At 32.3% G+C, this 19,643-nt stretch overlaps 1 protein-coding gene across 2 annotated transcripts; it reads right to left on the bottom strand.

Annotated features, from left to right (window-relative positions):
* Nucleotides 1–5,532: 5,532 nt before the first annotated feature.
* Nucleotides 5,533–9,837, bottom strand: LOC129305017 (zinc finger CCCH domain-containing protein 21-like). Of its 2 annotated transcripts, XM_054944925.1 has the most exons (9): nucleotides 9,448–9,837; nucleotides 9,173–9,257; nucleotides 8,932–9,072; nucleotides 8,736–8,824; nucleotides 7,860–8,048; nucleotides 7,660–7,790; nucleotides 7,395–7,497; nucleotides 6,208–6,433; nucleotides 5,533–6,047 (listed from the first exon to the last, which is right to left on the bottom strand). In XM_054944925.1, exons 1-8 carry the CDS (start codon nucleotides 9,616–9,618, stop codon nucleotides 6,236–6,238), a joined length of 1,107 nt encoding a protein of 368 aa, XP_054800900.1. In that variant the 5' UTR covers nucleotides 9,619–9,837; the 3' UTR covers nucleotides 5,533–6,047; nucleotides 6,208–6,235. The 2 variants fall into 2 exon arrangements, with proteins under 2 accessions (XP_054800900.1, XP_054800893.1); XM_054944918.1 differs by having other exon boundaries at nucleotides 5,533–6,433; nucleotides 9,448–9,836.
* Between the last annotated feature and the right edge of the window lie 9,806 nt (nucleotides 9,838–19,643).

Below are 19,643 nucleotides of genomic sequence, written 5' to 3'. Positions count from 1 at the left end.
GCATCCTAAACCAGATCCCTTGCACCCTAAGCCATAACACATAATCTTAAGTCAGAAGCCTTGCACCCAAGCCATACCTACCTCTTACACCAAAACTATAAGCCTTGCATCCTAAGTCAGAAACCTTGCATCTAAGTTAGAACACTTGTACCCTAAGCCAAAATTCTTACACACTCTAGTTCTGATACCCCAAATCAAAAAAATATATTATGGGAAGTAAGAACAATATCATGCTCATATTAAACTACATCCTACTCCATACAAAAAATAAATAAGGGAACACTCACAATAAGTTTCCTCTTATTTAAGTATTATACATTGTATAGCAAGCCAATTAACATGTGAATGATGCAGATTCAACAATGTAACATGGATGACAACTAGATTATCCCTAAAAAATAAGTAAATATGAAGAAGGAGAATGAATAAAAATAATTTCAATGAAAAAATTTAATTTCATCCGGTTTGGTCTCTCTTTCTGTCAAGTACAATCTAAAAGATAAACAAAGATCATAGGGCACCCCATATCCAAAAAATATATTATGGAGGATAATAATAATATTGTATCCATGTTGAATTACATCTTATCTGTTAACATTTAGAATTTCATGTTATTTCATCACATTTTTCTTAAATTCCAATCCATTTTGGCTCAATTGTATATTTTTTATTGCCCAAATTAGAAATATGTGCATTTTATTTTGAGTTTATATTCTTGATTTTGATTTGATATTTTTGGCCTAATTTCATGTTATTTTGGTTGAAGTTTTGATTAAAAGCATTTTTGAAGCTTTGTGAATATTTTTGAAAGGCTTTTAGATGAAGAAATCAAGCACAAAATGGATAATTTTTGTTAGCTGCAAAAACAGTGTAAAACTACCAAAGTCGTTCCAAAGTTGTGACTTTCGTTCGCAACTTTCGCCGCTGTCGTAAAAATGCTGCGTTTTATTTATCAAAAATTGGTTGGCTAGGACATATATATACAAAGAACTCAATCCAAAATGTTTTCTTTAGACTTTGAACAACTATGTGGAGCTTGTGTGCTAGGGTTTGGGTATTAGAAGAGTTAGGTCTAAGAGAATAGAGTTTTAAAGACATTTGAAGCTCATTTTCTTCAGTTTTTTTGTTCATCTTCCCTTTCCTCTCTTATATTCTGATATGGGTCCAAGTATTTTATGTATTTGTCTCTTTTAGATTATTATGTGCACTAAATGCTTTGTTCTAAGGTTATTTGGAACTCCTGTATGGATTAATACTATGTTCCTCCTCTCTTTTTGTGATTAATGATATGTATGTATTTATTTTACTTTTTTCTTAATGCTTCTAAGTGATTGGCCACCATTTAGATATTGGGTTTACTTACTTGATGTTTAAGAAGGCTAAGTTGAGTGTAGAACTTGGGTAAAATAATGCAAGAACTTAATATTTACATGTTGAATGAATGGTTTTGCTAGTAAGATAGAGATATACTTGCGAGCCTTGTATAGCAACATTAGAGTTGATGTTTAAAATTGAGTTTTATTAATTGTAACAAGAGATTGGGCAATTAATTTAACTAAACACTTGTTCATAACTTGAGAGAGCTTGTCCAAGTATTTTTAGAGCCCTAGGTTAGCACTTATTTTTATTAAAAGCATTTAAGAGAGAAGGTAACTTTGGTATTGTGAGATACAAGAGAGATAAATAATCTCAGGTTCAAATTTATGTTGAAAGTCTATAAATCAATTTGTTTCTTTATTTTCTAGTGTTTTAGTTTGCAAAAATCATTTTCATCTAATTATGTTTGGCTCAACTTAATTGAACTCACTTAGTCTTTTGTTTGATCATTATTTTTGAATAAATCTTCAAAGGAACAATACTTTACTTTCATTATATTACTTGTTATGACCCGTGCACTTGTGGTGAACAACATTACCATATACAAAAAATAAATAAGAAAGATGATCATAAGTACACTTCAAAATATAATCAAATTTTCATTCAATCTTTCATAAGAATTTCTTAATCAGCATTTCCTTATAGTTCACTTGATTTATGAGACTTATGCAAGAGTTTATTAACTTGAACTTGTTTTTTTCTCCTCTCCAGATAAAACCTCATGCTTTTGTATGTCTAAACCATTATGCTTGAGATGAAAATTAGTAGCCATCATAAGTAAGCCATTCAAGCATTAATTGATCACTATTTTATGGGGTGACATATAGAAAACCTTCTTTTCAAGGTAGAAGAATCAAATATTTAAAAAAGAAAAAAAATGAAATTGGTCTCAGTTGCATAGTTTCAAAGATTCTTTCAAACTATTGAAAGTACGATGAGATGAACTACAACATTATTTATGATCACATGTTATAAATTGTAGCATGTGTTAACAACATGCATTCTTCATTCAGAACAAGAATGTAAATAGCACAATAAAATTTACTGAAGCATATAATGGTACTTGAGAATGGTTTTGGCAACTCAATATTAGATAGAAATTTTCAATAGATTTTGGCAATGTATACCATTCTTAAAGAAAAATGAAATTTTGACACCACCAATAATGCTTGAATAAGAAGGATCAACAAAGAATTTCCATGTACAATGAAATCATGTTTTAAAGAAAAGCTTACTCAATTCAAGGCTCAAAATTATAATTGATATCACATCTAAATTGGCAATTTCATTTGAATTCACAAATGAACTAAAAAGGAATGCAACAATTGAAATGGATATTACATACATGACAAAACAACTAGAAAACTCACTTGATTGATTTTCAATGGTTCGCCCTCAAGAAGATGAGCATCTGCTGGTATTATATCTCCAAGTTTCATGCTGATGATATCACCTAGAACCAGGATTGAGCCATCTTGCTCATTCCACCTACTGTCTTAAAGAACCTGAACAATATAGAATTTGGAAATAAAACTATAAGGAAAATGATTTCATAGGGCAAAAAAAAGAAAAATAGAAAGAGAAAACTAGACTAAACTAATAATTAGGCTAAATTAGAGTTGGCAGCCATTAATGTGAAAGGAATTAAATGCTAAATATGACACCTTTACTTTTAGAGCAAGACGAGCATGAGAGAGGCTACAACATTACCTGCATTATTTTCCTTAATGAAACTAATTGTTGAATTGATGAGAAGTAGAGTGATGATACTCACAAAGTCTTGCCCTTTCAAGGGGCTTCCCTTATATACAAAAGTTTAAGGAACAATTAAAGTCCTTTATAACAAAAGCATAAGAGGCTCGAAGAAGTTTTTTTTGGAAAGTTTAACAATGAGAACTTTGAAAGCTAAACATATAAGTGCAAATTGTCATTATAGCAGCAGCCTTCATAACCTATGACAGAGGATTCCACATAAAACTCAAGAACTTCAAAAGTTTGCTTTCCTGAAAGATAATTTATCAAAAAAAAAAACTAGCACTTCTTATTTTTTTTCTTAGCTTTACTTGAAAAATAGCACTAAGAGAAAGGAAAGGTATGAGATAGGATGAGTTTTGAAGCTTTTTCTTTTCAAGCTTGTTGTGTTCGAAAATGGTGAGTCTCTCCTCAACTTTGCCTTCGAAGGAAGGCGATGGTTGAGAACCAAATGAAGAGGAAACAAAAGCAATAAACTTGAAATAAGAGGAAGAGGATAATGAAATCGATGGTGAGTTTGATGGGAACCACTTGGTAGTGAGGAAGTGAAAAAATATTTAGCCTACATCAGAGTTGCCTCGTCAAAGCTTAGCTAGTGATTTTACAATGGAGGTTAATACCATCTCGACTTATGGGACAAGGCAACACCACTGATCAAGGAATTATCGGCAATGCGATGATGACCTGAACAAATGGGCACAACCAAAGGGAAACGCAGACACGATGAGAAGTGAATAAGACACAAGGATATTTTAGTCAGATAAGGAAGTAGTTAAATGAATAAAATAATAACCTTGGTCCTTTAATGACATTTGTGCCTTGGGACCAATTTCAATTTCAACTAGGTTATTTTCACCAATTTTTTCCTATTTTATTTGTTTTGAGATATTCTAATTGGTCTAAAAAATGTGAAGATATAATACTCTCAATTCACTACATAATTTTTAAAAAGAATATCTAGCTTTTTCCTAAGTACATTTTAATATACTTCTTTTGATCCAAAATATAAGTAGTTCTTTTTTACAAAAATCAGCATATCAATAAAATCCTTATACTCATGAAAATATATATTATTTTTTTTTTTATTCTTAGTTTCAATTTATAATGAATAAAAATAAAATCATAAATTTATAAATACAAGAATTCAGGTAAATAAATATAAGGAATAAAATAAATTTTTTTAACAAATACTAAATTATATTTTGAACTTGAAAAAAAATACTTATATTTTGAACAAGAAAGAATACATATTGGGAAAATGATAAATAAGGACCCTCTAAGAATATTAATTTGAATTAAGGACCATAACATTTTAAAATTATAATAAAGGTCAAAAATAGTTTGTGAGGTAGGATTTACTAACGTCACTTGAGAATTTACTAACCCAACTTAAAAAATTGCTAACGTATATTATAAAAACTTAAAACCCCACTTAAAAGTTGATTGTTTAACAAAAAGTGTCACTTAAAAATTCACTAACTCAACTCAAAAAAATTTTAACATATATTGTGAAGACATAAAATCTCACTTAAAAATTGATTATTTAATAAAAAATCTCAATTTGAACAAGTCATTTTTTGTTAAATAATTGATTCTCAAGTGAGATTTTATTTTTTCACAATATATGTTATTCCAAATTTGGTTAGTAAATTTTCAAGTGACGATTTTTTTTTAAATAATCGATTCCTGAGTGAAGTTTCATATTTTCACAATACATGTTATAAAATTTTTCAAATTGAGTTACTAAATTTTTAAATTGCACTTTTTATTAAACAATTAATGTTTAAGTGAGATTTTATATTTTCATAATATACATTAATAATTTTCTCAAGTTAAGTTAATAAATTTCCAAACGACGTTAGTAAATTCTATTTTACAAACTACATTTTTTTATCCCAATTAAAGACCATAATTTTTAACTAAAATTTTAAAATGTTATGATCCATAATTGTGATTAATGTTCTTAAAGAATCCTTAATTATCATTTTCCCATACATATTTAGGAAAAAAACAAAAACTGATTCATGAAAATAAAGGTCTTCCGAGGGTCAATCGTGGTTCCATTACTATTATCTAATCCAACACCTAAAAAAATTGAATACCTTAAATAATTATGCCATATTTTCACTTAATCTGATTATGACGATGACGATGACGATGAAATGATGATTATACAAAAAAAAAATATTGGTAGTATAAAAAACATCAGACGTAGTCCCCCACCCTACGAACGGCATGCCAACCGGTATTTTGTCTCGCTTTTGAATATTCTTGCTCTTCTGTAGCTTTCGTACACAGGATATAGTGCTCTTTTTTTATCCCTTGATCCAAGGGAGTATTTCCATCACAATTTCTGTAACATCTTCCATTTTCTGTCTAGTGGGGATCATTAAACACCAAGTATGAAGTAGTAATATGAAAGTACACACGCATGCAAAACTCCTTAGCAAGTCACCGAATTGGCTAATTTACACCGCCGAACAATTCAACTCTCTTTTCAGGCTCCAAAATATAACGCTGAGAGCCCAAAACAAGGTATACATTATCGCTCCTATTTATGCACTCCTGACGAGCCGAAGCAGAACCATACGTAACAACATACCATGTAGTTCACGTTCTTGCGTTGTTCTAACCCTAGTTCTTCCTCTATTTTTGTCCAGTGTATGTTAGTTCTTCACGTTTTCTTCATCCAATCGTGAATTTCCCATAACAAATGGGTTCTTTCAGTTCCCCAAGAGAAGCAAAGCATACAGTGAGCAATATCCAATTCTGGTTTATGCTTCAATGGCCATCCGAAAGATAAAATTACATGCATAGAGCAGATGAGGACACTCAACATCAAGACTTAAGACACTCTGCACATGACTAACCTCTTTTCAAACGACAAAAATGTCTGATAGGAGGTCCAATAAGATTGACTGCAGAGAACGAATTATACATCACTGCCAATTATTCATAGTGATGCTGCTAACAATTTCATTCTTTTATCTAGCGCTTCTTTTAGAAAAACTTTCCTGAAGGAACAATTGCAAGGTGGAGACAGAAAATGCTCAACAGCGCAGCAGGGGCAAAATATACCTCATGCAGAAATTGACTGGTTCCTGGATTAAGCTTCAGTTCCGGGCTCCTTTATTTGGATTGATGTCTTTGATAAACTTGCTTCCAACTCATTCAATTCATCCATGTCTAGCTCATCATCATCATCATCTTCATCAATTGCTTCAGCATTAGCTTCTCCTTCAGCCTCAGCACCAGTTGCTGTTGAGGTGCTAGGACCACCATCAGCATCGCCATTTGCCTGTGGCTGAACAAAACACAACAGGATATACAGTCAATTTAAGAAAAATGCACTTAATTCGTACATCTCAAATTAATCACAAATTTAATATAGCAAGGGAGGGTGAGAAATGGTGGGAGATTGAGAAAAGACAACTAAATCTGGAAGCCATCACTTTCCCTGGAATATATAGAAGCCCTTGCATCATGAGCTTCAGTAGGCATGTGAATTATATTACGCTCCTTTTCTCCACGAGCACACATTTCTCTATGACCAAATTAACACACTATCATCCTGGACCCTTTCCAGCAACCAATGCATCGCGTAGGTTTTTATTTATTTATTTTTTTTGGAAGTTTGATTTGACAGGGCAATTACTCAGACGTCCAAGCTTTACAATCAGTTGTTCATTAACCTTGATCATTTCTATTCTACGGATCGTTATTACAGATAGGTATCTTGTGTCAACACTATGAAAGCACCAGGTAGTACCCAAGAAATAAATTAACCACTGGTCTTTCAAGATACTTTGGCAATTAAAATCTAGCTAAATTATAATACATATTCACTTTGAAGTAATGAAGAGCAAACACAACAAATTCCAAGACAACCTGCGACGATGCATCTAAAACATCAAGCAAAGAAATTAACAAATCAACAAGAACATTTGGCGTTAAATTCCCATCCCCATTAGTTCACCCTCACCCCATTCAAGTGAAATTTATAGCCCAAACAGAGCTTGACCAAAGACCAGCTACCCAAAAAAAAAAAAACAAAGGCTTTATCAAATTATGCTGGATACTATAACCATAAGAAGTTAATATATTAAAATGATCAATACACATTTATAACGCATGCTAGTATGTTACTGCTACAATTCAAGAAGTTAAATATCATAAGTATCAAATTTGGAATCACAAAGGCTGCTTCCCCATTTCCATGAAAAATGCAAACGAAATATAAACAAATACAGATGAAGAAAACCAACCTTCTGTTCATTATCACGAGATTCTGGCTCTCTTTGATACTTGTCATATGCCTCCACATCATCCACAAACAAGCTAGCATTAGACAAAAATAGCTCGCGACCACTGCAAATGAAAGGGGAAATAACAAAACATGATCAGCAAAAGACGCCAAAAGTTAAAGCCCATCAGCTTTCACAAATGGCTTTCAGGAGGAGCATCAATTTGAATAGTTGGGCGCATATATACAAAATCACATGTGCAAGGGAGTAAAATGACGCTGCATACCTCATGCGATCATTCTTAGCTCTCTCTGCCTGTTGTTCAGCCAAATTGGCATCTCTTTCTGCAATCTTCTTCTCCTTCCATTGCATGAATAACTCAGGAGTCATAGGAGTAGTAGTTTGTAATTTGGAGCGCTAAAGCAATGAAATATTATGTTAGATAAATATCAAATGGCATAACCTACGCAAGAAAACCTTTTTTACCTGATCTTCAATTTCCTCCTCAATTGGCATCTTTTCAGCCTCTTCCTCCAACAGGGCCTTCATTTGAGATTTTAAAACATATCCAGGGGGAAGGGCATGTCTATAGTGGCAATTCTTACCACCATTTGGGCAGACCCAAAACCAACCATATTGCTTCTTCTCCACTGCCTCCAAAAAATGTTTACAGACCTGAACAGAATACACAAATGAAAACAAGCGTTGCATGTCAAATGGCAAATATGATATGAAAAAAATGACTTTCACCCAACATGTGCAGCATGACCGTTATGGCATGTTTGGTTGGAAGGATTTGGCTCCCCTTCATTAGGTTAGAAAAAATGGAGGAAAGGGGATGGTAATTTTTAATGATTTTCTCCCTCCCTTCCAGAAGAGGGTAGGTTTCGAGGGGAGGGCTGCAATTAAATTTCACTATGATTAAATTAACTTCTAATTTATGTATTTCCACGATTGGCATTATCCTAACTTTTAAAAAAATCATGTTCAGTTCAACTCAGCTTCTTCCTCCATCTTGCCAACCATGCATCCAAACAAACCATTCTGTTTTTCCAACTGAGAGGGAAGGAGGGAAGAAGCAACTAAAATTTGACACAGTTAGGTTATAATAGTCTATCCCTCGCTTCCCCTTCCAAACTAAACAACATAATATTAAAATCCTTCCTCTTCCCTCCCTTCTAACCAATCCAAACAAGGAAACATAAAAACCCCTCCATCCCCCTTCCCTCCCCCTTCATTAAAACCCTCCACTCAATTGAACCTAACATTACATTAATGTGCCAAAACCAAATTGAATAACTGAAAGGAGATGACTCAAACAATCATGACAGTGACGGTTCAGACGAAACCCAAGAAACTTACTATGTCAGTTGGTTTATTCTGGTTATACTCGGTTTTCTTTGATTCCACCACTTTCTCCAAGGTCTCTTGATCCCAATCCTCCATCGTTTCTAGGATAACCATACAAAAAAGTTAATGAAGGAAATTTTTCAATATCAAAAGTCCAAAACACCAGACAAAACCCGTACTATCATTACTAAAGTTCGATGCAAAATACCCTGGTCACGCTTATCGCTGTAAATGTCAATCTTTTCCCCTTTCCTCTGAACATTCAAATCATGAGAGAACTTGCATTTAAAACCCTTGGTACACTGTCCGGCTTTGAAAAACTCACATACTATGGACTTGGGATCAACACCTGGCACAATGCTCTCATTAGTTTCCATAAAACTAACTAAATCTATTCGGGAGAAAAAGATGGTTAAATATACAAAGGGATACAAGTTCAAGATTCTTACCAACTGGCACTTTAGGCTGGGTAATAGCCATTTTGAACAACTCGTTTAGCTCCTTCTCCTTGGCCTTGTCCTCCTCCTTCTTTTTCTGTTATTATCGTTACACAATCAGTCCAAAAAGGGTAGAACCATGTCGCAAATTTTGGAGCTTATACATTGCTCCACAACCCAATTGACAAAGTGGAAGATGCATGCAATTGATTAGAAATTGTAAAAATATTAAATAAAAACATTGCAAAGGAAAATATTGAAGGAAATAATTTGAAAAACATCGGGACCTTGGCTGCGGTTTTGGAAGGATCAGGCTTCGGCTGCACGGACTGCTTGAGGCTCTGAACGTATTTCTGGACATTTTTGCTTTTGTTCTTGTTTTTTAGACCAAAAGTTTTATCCTCTACGATCTTCTGCTTCTTTGCTAAATCAGCTTTCGATTGCTGCTTAGGCGGCATCTCTGATCAGCATCCAAAAAAGAAGCTTCGATTTTCCAGAAAATAGGGAAGAACAATATGTACAAAATCAGGGTTCTAATATGTTACAATGGAGAAGGGCTTTAGCAGATGAACAGATGTTGTAGTACGATGTGCCGGGAAGAGGGTGTCAGGTTAGGGTTTGGTCCCTTGGGAGAGCGGACGAGGTCGAGAAGCTTACGAAATATCGAAATTCCCGATGTACCCCTGAAGTCTGTGTATGTCAGTATGGGCAGACTACTGTGGCTTTAGCCTAATGGGCCTGGGACCCTCTTTCATCGACTTCCACGTTACTTAATCCTAATGGGCCTGGGACTCTCCTCCACCAGCATAACTTTTTGACTCCTTTACATTCTTTAATGTATATCTTTTTTTTAATTAAATGTTTGTTTTTAGTTTTAACAATAATTTTTGTTTAAAATTTACTGTTTATATAATTTTTTTATATTTATTTTATTTTATAATGTATGATTATAATTATGATCTCCCGATTCACGATTTGAAATAAATTTTATCCAACATTTTTATAACAGTATTAACTAACGATTACAAATTAATATACTGTGATAAAGTAAATCGGCTAAGGTTAAAAAAAACAATAGATAAAGTAAATCGGCAATCGTTATTGTTTAAAATTTAAAAATGTCTAAACAATTCATGTTCATGTCTGGTTGATTTGAATTTTACAAACTAAATCTTTTTAACATATATAAATTTCCAAATAAATTTAAGATTTTTTATGAATCTTTAAATTCACAAATAAACAAACGCATGTAATTTTTTTATAATATTTGAATCTAAATTAGTAAAAGAATTTAATTGAAGTGACCATATTAAAGTTGAGTTTGGAAAAACACAAGTTGAATTTTCATAATTTTTGAATTTAATAATTTTAATTTAAGTTTCCATATTCACTGAAAGTTATTATAAGTGACCACCTTTAATTTTTACTTGGTTGTTAACTTGAATTTTGAAATTGTTGTTAATTTTTAGATTTATATGTGTTGATATTTTTTTATTTTTTATTTTTGCTAAAAATGGCATGAAGTTCGAAGCTGCAATATTGTAACAATTATATTTGTATCATGTAAAGATTTAACCCCAGGTGATGCTTCAATGGGTTAAGTACAAATTTATTTTTGAAATTTCCATGAAGGCACACCTAGTACTATTAAGTTTTTTTTTGGCACAATGTCATTCTAACATTTTTCAATTTAATACAATGTCGCCTTGCAATTAGGATTTGATCAAGTTGTATTGTTAACTTGATAAATTTGATTGTTAGCTTCCTACCTTAAAGTGCCATGTCTTCAATGCCCATATCTATTCCTCTAGTCATATGGGTGAGAGTAACTAGAATACCATCATCATTTCTTGAGTCTTGAACCTCCATTAATGTCAAACCTATCTCCAACCTACCCCTACCACATCTCATACATAGTGAAGAAGGTAGGATGGAGTGAAGGATGGATGGAGATGAATCACATGGGCTCCTCCTTCAATAGCAATGATCAAGGAGTGAATGAATGGAAGGGGTTAAAATCTAAGAGGAAAAGGATGGAGATAATAGGGCAGCGCGTCCAAATCTAGTTCAAGAGGTAATATTCCCAGTAACATCTGTAACATTTTAAATTTTAATTCTTAGATAAAATTAATTAACCAAGGGTATTTATGTAAAATCAAGTATCTAATGGTTTATTGAAGATTAAAGGTGGCCAAGAAGCCTGCTTGTGATGGATGCAGCCTTTGGATTTGAGTTTAAAGGTGTTTTAGGCCACCTGGGCCCAAAAGGGAGAGCAAGACCGAATTGGGCCTCTCCGTGCTATCTGTCACAGTAGATTATTGAAATTTTAAAAGAATCAATTGTGAAACATGACTATAAAAGAAAGAAAAGGAAAGATGATAGTGACTTGGTATGCTAAGGCTTCGCTCATAAGGCACTTGGGTATGATTTGGAGTCTTTAATCACTTTGGGTAAGTTGTCTACACTTTCCTTTTCCCTTCTCTTCCATTTTTACACATCTTTTGAGTTAAGTTTTCTCATGAGTGATGAATTTTTAAAAATCGAGGCTATGAGTATGAGCTCATTAGTTCTAATGAAATTAATGAGAGTTATTTAACATATATAAACCTAATTTTGAAGATTTTACAAGGTCATGGACTTAGGTATAGGGTTTTGGATGAACCCTAGTCACTTTATGTAAGAGTTAGAGTTGTGGGGTGATATATTAATTGTTATTAAAGCTAATGGAACTAAATGAAGTTCATGAGAGTTGATAAACTCATAGGCTGGACTTAAGCTTGTAGTTAGGAAATTTGGGTTGTTAGAGTATGAGTTTGGGAGTTGAAATTGGTGTTTAAGTTGATTATTAGTAATATTGGTTGTTATTAATTATAATTGATAGTGAGACATGTCATTCGAGCTTATAACAAGCTCAGGAAGCAAGTTATATTAAGGTAACCTTTGAGTTCTTAAAGGTTTAAGGAACCGAGAGAATTCTATCCTGTGCTAATTGCTTGTTATATTAATTTTTGATTGTTTTTGTACATGATAAAAGTATTTTATAGCTTAGCAAACTTGACTTATCATTATTGAACTTAAATGCAAGTGTGCCTTACATATAACTGTAAGGGAGTGAAATCAAAGTTGAAATGATACTTTTTATTTAAAAATAGAATTTTTAAACATGTTGCTAATAAATGAGATCAAAGATGATGAAATGATGAATCATATGCCTTGTGAGTGGATGAATTATGTTAAATGATCATATGTTAGGCAAGAGTTTGCCTTATGATGAGTTAGTACTTTTTTTTCCATATGGAATATAACCAACACCATGGGTAGCCCTGATGATTTAGTTTAAGGTTGGGTCTTCCTAAATCTCGCCCAAAAATGGGTGTAAGTGTAGCTTGCTTAGACCTTTAGTCCTTAACATCACCCTGGGTTGGATGCATTATTAAGACTTGTGACACCCCAGGGATTCAAAAATGTAGTAATACGTGGTCCAAGAATGAGTATAGCACCTTTGATTGAGTAACTCCTTATGATTAGTGATCTTAAATTAGTCTATTTACACGAACACAATCTTGTTTGAATTGTTAGCCTATAGATTTAGTCGACAGTTAAGGAGGAAATAAGGAGCATTGATCATACATTTTTGGATATCATGTGCTCTGATAATGCCTGTGAACTCAATGTATATTTAATGCCCATTTTGTATACCTCAATTGATTTGACTTGCATGTATATAATTTAGAGCTTCCTTGGTTACTAAGTGGTAATACTCACTCTTTTTATACATTTTATAAGCATTAGCTCTGAGAAGAATAGGAAAAGGCCTTGGAGGCTTAAGAATCCACATTCCTACCATAAGACTCTTACTTTAGCTTTTATATGTGTATTTTGACAATGATATTGCTAGCTAGGACAATTCTTTTGTTATTTGCACTATTGTACGATTTATGTGTTAATTTGGTTGTATTTAATGCTTTAAGCTTTGTGTGTGAGTTTTGGTTGTCTAAACAAGGCCTAAATATTGGTGCAAATATAGTTATAACTGTCTTAATGAATGTATGTGAATATCTCATGAATTTAAGCCATTATGTCTCCCCCATGGTCTTTAATGAATTAGGGTCGAGGGGTAAAACTGTGAAATGTACTATAAATATATGTTATGGTGTACTTCATAGGTTGTCAAAGTTTGATCTAGGTGGTTATGAAAGCTTTTAGCACTTGGTTAGGGTTTTTGACACTGTGGGTTTGTTTATGTGTGAAAAGGGAGTATTCTTTTTTTTTCTGAGTATTTAATATGTTGATATGATATAATTTTAAAATGAAACTGGAGCTATTAGCTAGCTTACTGAATAAACTTTTTGTGAATACTTAGATCACCCCAATCAGACTTCAAACGGATGCTTGTGGCGTATTAGCATTTTACCCAATGAGTTGTGTCATGAGAGTAATTCTACTGTCAAATTTTAGGCAGTATGCCATGGCACATGGCACAGAGGAGATTATGCTGTAGTGAATGCTCCTAAATTAGGGGAAAATGTGTTTTGGACCCTTTTTTCATTATTGGTTCAAACTGAAAGGTATCCTATGCTTCCAAATGTTTTTGAAACTCTGATTTAAGTGTTTGGGCCTTAATAGGTTTTGAAAAGTTTGTAATTTTAGGACCCTGTTGAATTTGTTTGATTATACCGCATTCTAATGGGTTTAAATCTTTTCTAATATACAAGTAGCTATTAAATGATTTTAATCCCTTTTACCATAGTATAATCTATCCTACCATAGTAAAGTATATTTATTATTATATATTTTGTATTACTAAAATTATATGTTTAATTCAAATAACCATAGTAGATCTACAACCTATATATTTTCCTCATAATATTACAAAATATACAACATCAATGACATAAAATTTGGTTTGCCTCGTCATTAAAATTTAAAACCCATGAAAATCTAGTTTACATATGTATTTCTTCTTCTTTAGTGCCGATTGAAACTTCCCTCACTTAAATGCCAAGTTTATTTCTATTTAGATACGAAACATAACCAATAAAATCCTCACTATGATAGACAAGCATCTACCATAATAATCAAAAGTCAAGTATATTTTTAAATCACAACTATGGTGAATAAAAGACTTTCCTAGTAGAGAGAATGAATATTATTATTTTCAAAACCTTATCATGATATGAAAGAATCTACTATGATAAATAAGAGTGAAATTTTTTAATGAAAGCTTACCATGGTAGAAAAACAATTTTTCTTATAATTTCAAGTGTATTATAAAATCAATTATTATGGTATAAAAGGTTCTACTATAGTAATAAAAGACTCAAACTCAAATAATTTATAAATAACAAGAATAAGATCTCGAAACTTCAAGTAACAAATATCAAATATTTTTTTCAAAAATGCTTTACACGAGGAAGCATGATTCCCAAGAGGCGTTATCATCCAAAAACAAATTAAAAGAAAGTAAAAATGGTGAACAAGGTAAAAGGGCTTTTCTATATAATTTAATAAAACATGAGGGCATATTTGTCAAAATAAGGTTGTTCATTATAATGCACATTGTCCTTGCCAAGACAGATGACATAGAGGCACAAGACCTTAGAAGTGCAGTGCATTGAGGTGAAAGTACATGCACTGCGGTGCATTACATAGTGACAGTAACAGTGAAGTTGTCAAATTTTAGTTTTCCAACTCTAACTTTGCATAACTTACAGTACAAATGTCCAAATTAGGTAATTTAAGTATTCACATGAAATTTATTTAGTAAACTAGACAATGGCTTTAGTTTGGCACACAAATTTCACCATATGAAGATCTTATCCATTAAAACTTCCAATGGTTCTAAAACACATTATCACACTTTCTAAAAATTCTAAACCACTACCAAAACCATTAATTAAGGTGTGGAACACTTGATCACACCACACATACACATAATAACACATATACGTATAGAATTACTCAAGCACAAACATATATCTATAGTTGGGTTGCAACCACCCAATGTAGTCAAAGGTGAACAAAAATAACTTTTAATCACAATGCCTCATAATATCATCGCATACCAAAATATCTTAAATAATACCATGAGAATTAAAAACCATTGTCATGGCTAGCATAAACGCATTTGTACTAAAACAAAAGTCACATTCTCATTATATTATATGGTTACCCCTAAGTTGGCAAGTATACATGTTAGACATAAAGATGAGGCCCTACAACTAAATGGTGTTCCACATACCAATACTATGCCTCATATACTTCTCCAATTAAACTCTTCCTTAAAAAATAGTTAACCATGGGGAATAAGATATAAGGGTCATAATAACAAAACTAAAATGCTATGATACATAAGCACATAATTAATAACATGGATTGCTAAGTGAGCAAGCAAAAACAAGTTTAAAGACATAATATCATCTTAGATTTCATAGTTTTGCATGACATCACCTTATATCCTTCTTATACTATGCTTGATACTCTAACTCACCCGATTAAAGGTAGGCTAGTCTAATCTATACCTACCGCTCATTAGGCCTAATGGGGGCATATTACCTAGTAAAATCGTCCAACACACAACTCTAATCCTTACACACTAGCGATACGATTCAAAACACACATGGTTTCAAGTACACGTTTTAGTTCAAAACATATTTTTGCATAACATAGCCTCACTTGGCAACACAAATTTTCCAAAACATATATATTTAATTTCAGTGTACATGCTTTTATAACACAAGTATTTATACTAAAACTTAACATCATTGATCACAAGTCACATATAAAAAATAAGTTAGAGTGGTTGCCTTTACTCCTTGCAAGCTAAGTTTCTCCCAACACACAAATGGCCACCCTTTGAGTTGTCACCACCACAATCTATGCAACACATAATCATACTTATCATTAATATAATCTAATTATAACTAATAACATGACTTAGACCGTAATCACATACTAAACATAGGTTTAGGTTAATTAATTTCATTAAGTAAGTTAATTAATTTCATTAACCCTAACACCACCCATACACTTAAATCATCATACTTATTTATATTAACCTTACTATTATCCTTAAATACAGATTTAACCCTAAAAATTTGAAATCATTATTAATGTGTCAATTTCAAACCTAAGATTTTAGATTTAATCATTCTATAATCATAAACAATACTAAAACTACCTACACAAACTCTATTTAACCTTAAAAAATACTAAAAATTCATATTTAATAGTTAGGTATCTTTAAAAATGAAACTTAAACATTACCCATTGTCAGATGGGAAGATTAGGAGGTAGAATGAAGATTAATCACATTTATCTTAATGATCTAAAGCCAAAAATGTGCCCTAGGATTATATACTTTGAAACCCTATTAAAGCCTCTAAAAAATTCCTTAAGAATACCCCCCAAATTCCTTAAGATTATCTTCAAACGCAATTTATTTACTCAATAAAACATTAATTTATTAATTGTCCTAAATTTAGTTATTAAATTCAACCTTAATGAGAACATATAAATTCTATTGTAAACTTGTCAATCAAACCTAAAATTCTTATAATTAGATTCCTAATAAAACTAGGATGTTACACTGATATGTCATTTTCCTCGTCTTTTCAATTTCAGTTTCATCCCTTTCTTCAAATTCCTCTCTCTCCTTGCTTTCTAATTTAGGTTTGCTTTTTTATTTGGATATTCAATTTTTAGACTTGACTTGTTTAATTGTGTTTTAGTATTGCCTTACCTTTCTCTGGTTCTTGATTTCGTTATACTCATCTAGTGCTTGATTTTTAGCTAATCCCTTTTCTAGTGCTAGATATTGATTCCTTACTTATCGAACTCGTGACTTGCTAGTTACAAGGACAAGAAGAAGAAGAATGATGTTCATTGACAAGGAAGAAGAAGAACTAATTTCATATTTCAGTTGGATTTTTTTTAACAAAATTAATTATTAAAATATGCCATGTAGCTGCCAACATGGCAAGTCGATGTCAAATTAATAGTTGTACTAAAAAGTGCGCGTGCATGGAAACTTCGAGGGCATATTTATAACTTAATCCTACTTAAATCTTCATTAATTGATATAATCTCAGCAAATTCTATGAAAAACATGATTATTAGTATAACTTACTAAGACACGACCATTCCTTATTTGACTCGTGATCATTAGAGAATTAAATTTTTCAAATGGACATGATGATTAAAACAAGTTGAAGTGATTAACTCATCTCAAGTCATGGTTTAACTTTAAACAATCCAACATAGTATTAAAAACAACTAATAGTTTGATTGTTATGAATAATTCTATCATGTGAATGTCAATAATCTAAATGCATGTTAAAAATATTACTCCATCCGTCACAAATTATTAGACACTTTTAGATAAAATCACGCATATCAATAAAATTCATTAAATATGCTTTATAACTTTATTTTTTTTTCAAAACAAAAAATACAGACTTCCAAAATTACACATACCAATATCCTTCATTTAATTCTACACTTATGAAATAATATTAAAGAAATAGAATATAATGTGAAGGGTAATGTCAAAAATGCATCATTGATGAAATTTTATTTTTGTTAAAAGTGTTTTATATTTTAGAATACTGAATTTCTCTCAAAAGTGTCTTAGAATTTAGGATAGATGGAGTATCTTTTAGTTATCAAACTCCTAACATCTAAACTATCTCTCTATTAAAAGCTAAAGTTGATTATAGCCTAAATATATCAACATAAACAATAAACGAATCATATCACTAAAAAGGCAACAAATCAACAAATTGGCAATCAACAACAATAAAAAATATAATAAAAGGATGTATTATAATAATACCATCCATAATTTACAAGTTACAAAGATTTAATGACAGTATAATATAAAGTTAAATGCCTTTAACTATAAGCTCAAGAATGATTTAAACCCTTAACTCATATCCGGTACATTTTGAACCTTGAGCAATTAAACTTGGAGCAATTTGTCTCTCATAGTTAATATGAGATAAATGTTCATTAAATTGTCAAAAATAGGCCCCATCACTGATGTCTCTCTCCTTCTTCACTCTCTCGCTCTTCCTCCTCTTCTATCTTCTGAAATTGAACCATCCTTTGTAAGCTCCCACTTATAGGAATAGGGCTGCATAGCAAGTTATAACTCCACCTAACTTCTGAAGTTGCAATGCTTTCAATCCTGCATGTAGTCTCCCGTAGATGTGATTGTGACTTAGATCCAACCATGTCAAGCACTATAGGACATTTGCTTGGGATAGATCAAACTTGAGTAAGTCTCCAGAGAGATGTTAAACCTAAAGAGCATGGAGGCGTCACCTTAGAGTTTGTTGTGAGACAAGTTAATAGTCGATGAGTTTAACTTCCCTAGCAATGTCAAGATTTTCCCTGAAAGCTAGATAAGAGGTAAGGGCTCAAAGAATCCTTCAAGTATTCAAAGGTGTAAGGGATAAGACCTATGAGCTTGTTGCAACTTAAAGAACCATCATTGACCTTTTGTGGAAACCTTTTTAATGGGTTAGCGCAAGAGACATTGGTCAACTCTTTCAATAAAGACACTGACCTACAGACAAAGTTTAGGGAATTACGAATTTAAGAGGTCTAATAATCTTAGTTGAGGATGGCATTAGGTGGCTATCCCAAAACAAGAAGAACATGAAGTAGTAGTAGGAGGAGAGATAGCAAGAGAGTAAAGAAGGAGAGAAGGAAATAAATGGTAACAATTGGGCCCACTTTAAAAAATTTAACGAACGTTTTATCTCATATTATTTAATAGGAGGAATTGCTTCAAATTTAATTGTTTAAGATTAAAAATGTATCAAATATGAATTTAGGCTATGTTTGGTATGTAACAATGAAAGGTTAGGTATGGGACTGGTATTGGGAAACACCTAATTTAGTATGTTCAGTACAAGGTATTGAGCCTTACTTGGAGCCTTACTTGGATTTGCTTAAACCCATTTAGGTGGGATTTCTCAAACTTACCTCCTTGGTATTGAGAAATCAGACCTAGATTTGTAAATTTTTATGACAAAACTATCCTTACTTATAATAATTTTTGGACAAAAGTGCCCCTGTAATATTTGCCCTAGATACCTCATCACCATATCATACCTCAGAGCACCATCTTTTTGCCGTGCTGCAAGAGACTTCCTCCATTGATCTTCCCTGTCATTCCATCCATATCTATCGTCATGCCATCAGGTACTATTACTTCGTTCATCTCCTTCTCTTCTGGATTTTGCTTTTCTTCATCTTCTTTACTCCATCAGTACTGTTAAGGAATTGAGTAGAGGGGTGTCCGCTTCTTTGGATGCTAAGCAAGGCCTCATTCCTTCCTTTTATTTTGATCGTTTCAACTTTAGGAAACTAAAAACCAAAACCCTCTTCAAGTAGCTTGATGATTGGAAATGGGAGTAGAAGATCTCTCCACTTTGCTATCGTAGAAGTTCATCTAGTAAGGAGAAGCAAAATGGCT

This window comes from Prosopis cineraria, unplaced genomic scaffold (genome assembly GCF_029017545.1).
Source record: "Prosopis cineraria cultivar Desert tree isolate PC_DT_omini unplaced genomic scaffold, ASM2901754v1 PC1, whole genome shotgun sequence".
Lineage (NCBI taxonomy): Eukaryota > Viridiplantae > Streptophyta > Magnoliopsida > Fabales > Fabaceae > Prosopis > Prosopis cineraria.
This window is presented reverse-complemented; position numbering and strand designations above follow the sequence as displayed.